Source organism: Rhea americana, unplaced genomic scaffold (genome assembly GCF_003343005.1).
Source record: "Rhea americana isolate MKP2758 unplaced genomic scaffold, rheAme1 scaffold_131, whole genome shotgun sequence".
NCBI classification, from domain to species: Eukaryota; Metazoa; Chordata; class Aves; order Rheiformes; family Rheidae; genus Rhea; species Rhea americana.
This window is the reverse complement of record NW_028185384.1, coordinates 2,340,494-2,345,596: the sequence shown is the minus strand read 5'-3', so window position 1 is coordinate 2,345,596 and position 5,103 is coordinate 2,340,494. Positions and strand designations below refer to the sequence as shown.

Here is a 5,103-nt window from a genome sequence, read left to right as displayed (position 1 = left end):
TTTTTTTTCTTTTTTTTTTTTACCATCTCCAGAAATTAAGACTTTGCCAAAAATCTGTGGATAGGTAAAGAATGGATAAAATAGCAGTGAAACCCAACAACTGGATAAAAAGTCAAGAGAAAAGTACTTAATTCCTGAGGCACTTCCATTAAAGGCACAGATTTTCCAATTTGTGTTATTCCAAGAAAAACATGTTACAACATAAAACAGACCAGATTTGAAGTTCCTGAATTAAAATCCATTATTTTCTGCTTTGGGAGATGCTTTTAACTAGGAGGCATTCTAGACATAATGGAAAAATACACAGACAAATGTAACTGAAAAGCACAAAAAGAACAGTTACTTGTAGTGACTGAAGGAAGGAGCTTAAAAGAACACAATGTCATATACAAAATAGCTTCACTATATCATAACATGAAGAAGCAGCTTACTTCTTCTGTGGAAAACAGATCTATGAGGACTCCCAAGCAGAGGCCATATAAGAAATAAAAATGATTTGGGAAATAATGATTAGGAAGAGTAACAGAGGAAAAAGAAGTCTGAAAGAACACAGCTGCAGAACTCAGGCTGGATAACATTAACGTCATTAACTGTTGTCTTAGTATTTGAGACAGAAAGAACTGAAACTGTTACTCTGTTGGGGAATAAACAGCCAGATTTGGTAAATAAAAAAACCTCACAGATTAAAAGGGAATGAGCGCAAGCAAAAGAAGCTAAATATAAAAATGAACAGTGTAATTWCTGATATTGATTACTTGCTTTTATGTGATACTTTACTATTACCTTCTCAACTGAAAGCTGTCAACCAGGCATGCAAGCACTACATTTGTTACAGTTTATTTTGCCAGGTACCTTTCATGAGGTAGATTCTGCTGTTATATGCAGCTTGCCGCTTTCACAACATGCAAATGTCTGCTAAATTTAATTTAGATATTTCATTAGTGAGAGGCCAAGTATTTGCTAGAGAACAAGTTCTGAGCAAATACACTGATGCTAAGATTATGTTGGCTGGGCAGCAGTCCCTCATCAATCATAAAATGTAAATAGTGTTTAAATAGCACTTTACAGAGGTCAATCTAACTCAATGATTTTCCTAACACTTTGCACAGGTAAAAATGTAAAAACTGCTAAATGCATTTTTGGCAAGTTACTTGTTAAACTTGACGTATTCTTAGTTTTGATTGTTCCACGAACCCAGAGTTCTTCATTAGAAAGCCTTTGAAAATAACGCACTAGTCAATCTAGTCTTAGTTTCCAAAGATCAAAGTATTTCTGTGGTCACTTGCAGCTCTGGTGGCAATACAATCTTTTTCCAGTCAAAWGAATCAAGCTCAGGAATAGGGTGACTCTTGACAAGTGCTGCCCTTCCCCAGCTCTATCCCACCTTTTGAGTCCAACGTTTTTTACTTAAAAAACAAAAACCAACACATTCTGATTCCTAGAAAATAAATAATAATGTGCTTCAGGAGGAGACGAGAGAGACAGTCAGACCCTCAGCACCTGAGAGCCCTAGAAAGGCACAGCTTTCCGAGGACTCCAGATCAGAAATGCTCAACAATTCCATCCCTCTGACATTTCTGGCACTCATAATATGGCCTATTTTAAAATTAAAATTCAGGACTCCCCATCTAACCCTTGTGTATTCGAGTGAGGAACTCTACATTTTGCACATATGAAAGCTTACCTTAGCCTGTGAAAAATATACATATAAAATATTGAAAATGTTCCCAGTAACATGTTTTCAACCTGAGCAAGACTGGGCACGACATAAAGCAGAGCTACATACTTTCACATTTTAGAGGCAGTACGTATAGACTGAGGAGAGAATGTACTAGCTGTGGATATTGGATAGTATCATTAACAGTTCCCTTTCAGACTGAATTCATCCAGAGCTAAAAGTCACAAGGATTTATTTATATCAGAACTGTCAGTGGTCCTTTGATGAAGAAAAGCAGATGTGCTCTAGTCTACTATCAGCACATCTTAGGAATGACAGAACTGCTTTCTGAGGAAGGAAATATGCTGTGTCAGTTAAAAAATACTGCAAATAACTAAAAAAACTGAGGACTCAGAAGCAAGAAAGCGAACAATACAAAAGGAAAAAGTGCAGCCCAGCATTATAGCTGTCATCCTTACAAAGGGAGGGAGACAAGAGAAATACTTAGCCCTGAGTATGTAAGTACATATTCCTAGGACAAAGGAAGCGACTCGGCTCACAAACCCTTCTCAAACACGGTCTGCATAAAGGAAAGGATGGAAAAACAAGGGGGCATCATTTCTACCAGTTTCAGGAACTAATCCTCACAGAAGAGGATAAGCACACAGAAAAGAATAAGCAGCCGGAGGACAGGCTAGAGATCCTGGCGGCTCCTCCCCTCGCGCGCCTTTCCCCCTCAGAGCGACCGTTGAAACCGTTACAAAGCCAAGCCCCACGCGCGCCGCCGCCGCCGTTTAAAGCGCCCGCCCCTCCGGCGCGCGCCGCCGCCGCCGGCCAATCAGCGCCCGCGCTGAGGTAAACAGCGCTCCGCTCCCGGCTCGCCGTGGGGGCTGCACGGGCTGAGGGGTGGCTGGGGGCGCCGCGGTTAGGGCAGAGTGGCCGGGCGGCCCCGGGGCTCCTGAACCCCGCGTCCCCCGGGTGGCGGCGCGCCGGCCCCGCCGTGCGGCTCCTCGCGCCCATCCCCGTCCCCCGGTTCCCCCCCTACACACACACCCCCCACGCTCGTCCCCGGCGCCCTGCGGCCACCGCCTGCCRCCTTACCACGTATCCCCCCCACACATAGAGAAAGTTCCCGTCCACCACGGCGCAGTGGCCGCTCCGCTCCTCGGCCACGCAGAACTGCTCCGCGGAGTCTGCCGCCATCTTAGGAGGAGGAGGAGGAGGAAGCTGCCGGCCTGCCTCAGTGCTCGCGTTCCGCCACCGCCTCCTCCGGGAGAGGCTGCGGCTCGCCGCCGGTCGTTCCCCTCCTCCCCACACACACACCCCTCTCGAGGCGGACGGCAAGCGAGGAGGGTCTAAAGTGTGGGGCGTCACGGGCCGCCGCCGCCTCCCCTCAGCGCCAGCGGGTGCCCGGAGCCGCCCGGCCGGGGCAGGGACCGACCCGCTGCCCGGGGTGCCGCGGCGGGGGTGGCTGCGGGGCGGCACTCGGCGGGGCCGACCCTCGCGCCCCTCCTGGATCGGCTCTCTCTGCACCGAGCAGCGTGGTGACTGCCATCATGTCCCAAACTTCATATGTTTTTCATTTTTTGAGGGAGCTCCACTCATAAGTAATATAGATTCCATTATATACTGTTTGCTGTATAGTGGTCTACCCTTAAACCGCAGGCTGGAAAAGCAGTAGCCTCTTATGCTGCCATGCTAGTGCCTGTGCTGTTAGATCAACAACCCAGTGAATTCCAGGTGAACTGTGGGTGCAATTAGGATGGATGGAGTTAAAAATAAAATGTGCAGCTCTTCTGAAATGAGGTGCTAATGGAGCTTGTGGGAAATGAATGCTTGCCACCATGCAAAATGACTGCAAAAAGTAATTATAAAGATTTTTTTGTGGGAAGGGACATGCGTTTCTTCTGTTAGAGCTGGAAGAGAAGATGCTAGTTAATCCTGACGATCGCTAATACTAAAATGAAGAAATACAATGCTGCCGATACCTTGGGGTGAATGGTTAAAAACACAAGAACGAGCATTTGAAAGAGCTAAAAAAATAAATAAAAAAGTAACAAATTCTAAATACAAAAGACCTATAGATCAAATAGAGCTATAACATGATGTCTCAGAAAAGCTGAGCAGCAGTGCAAAGCAGCCTTTGGCTTTTGTCAGTGGAGCGTTGACACACATGAAAATGAGATCTGCCGTGCTTGGTGTAACAACACAGTTGCATCAGTTCACCTTTGGCACGAGGTAGAGGTGCTGTCTGATCRTAATACGCCAGCCTTTCTCAATAGAGCAGTCTTGCTCTGCTCCTGAGCCGTGCCGGCGTGTGCCGAGACGCCAGCACCATGATGTCCAGCAAAGTCGTGACGGACGGCAGAGACAAAGAGCTGGGCATAATTTGCAGAATGGGAGACAGATGGCTTCGTGGAGCAGGAGTCTACAGCTCATGCTAGAATACTTTTATATCTCCGGTGGGAGGCTCCCAGCAATTTAACAAAACCCCACGTACTGCAGGATGTCGCAGGAGTATGCTTTATATTCCAGGGTTTGGGCAATGCTTTCCTTTTGTTAAAAGAGGGCTACCTTCCTTTTCCAGGTGAGACGTGAGCTAGATGCCAAAATTAATTTTTTCTTTACAGGAGAATAAGCAGTAATCTTAGCAAATAGGAGATCTGATATAATAATTGAGTTCATAATTTGCACCTAAAGATAGCTGAGTGTCTGAAATGAGAAAAGGAACATATTTCCAGGCAAAATAATTGAGACCTGTCAGAGGGTAGCTTTTGTCTATCTACAGAGAGCAGATTCAGCTTCAATTATGTGCTTCCTCCCGAATGAGGAGGACTGACTGTACATGATTCAGCTGCAAATGAGCTATAGAAAATAGACTTTTTTTTTTTTTTTTTTTAACCTGGCCTTACGTCCCTGCAGTCTCTTTCGAGGGGCATGGGTATGCATAAAAACAACAGATAGGACAGTTGTGTGCTTGCTGGCGAAGACAGGATCGACAGGAAGGTACCCCTGGCTCACAGTCCTGGGAGATGCTAGTCACTGCTGTGGGGTGACGAACAGAAATGCTGTGAGTTTCCTACCTAATGAACTCTGCGGTGACTAACGGCTGCGCTCGTGAACCTGGTGTTCGGGTAGGACAGCTACTGTCACGGTACAAGAACACAAAAATAAACCGGCGGGCACCACTGTGCTCCCTTCCGAGTATAAAACTGTCAGGCAAAGCAGTGAAAAGGTGAAGCTGATCCATGAAAGACAGCGTACAACCGAGCGACACACTGCAGAGCTACAGTCGCCTGCTAGCAGCCCTGCTCTGGGGCTGGGAAAAATTAGACGAGGCTGATCAAGGAGCGAACGAAGCACGGGGGGGAAAGCGTCCCGTGCCGTCTCASAGGCCAACGAGCCTCCATCACTGCCTGAAGGGCGACCAAAATAACACGGGTGGC

General features: G+C 46.6%; 2 protein-coding genes across 2 annotated transcripts in view; one reads left to right on the top strand and one right to left on the bottom strand.

Annotated features, from left to right (window-relative positions):
- The window catches only part of KLHDC1 (kelch domain containing 1), a 30,882-nt gene extending 27,903 nt beyond the window's left edge, over window positions 1–2,979 (bottom strand). Inside the window, exon 1 of the mRNA XM_085297861.1 lies at window positions 2,759–2,979. Coding sequence (XP_085153987.1) covers window positions 2,759–2,860 — 102 coding nt within the window. The 5' untranslated portion in view covers window positions 2,861–2,979. The remainder of the gene's footprint in view (window positions 1–2,758) is intronic.
- A 522-nt stretch (window positions 2,980–3,501) lies between these two features.
- POLE2 (DNA polymerase epsilon 2, accessory subunit) overlaps window positions 3,502–5,103 on the top strand; it is a 20,324-nt gene continuing 18,722 nt past the window's right edge. Inside the window, exon 1 of the mRNA XM_085297879.1 lies at window positions 3,502–3,521. Coding sequence (XP_085154005.1) covers window positions 3,502–3,521 — 20 coding nt within the window. The remainder of the gene's footprint in view (window positions 3,522–5,103) is intronic.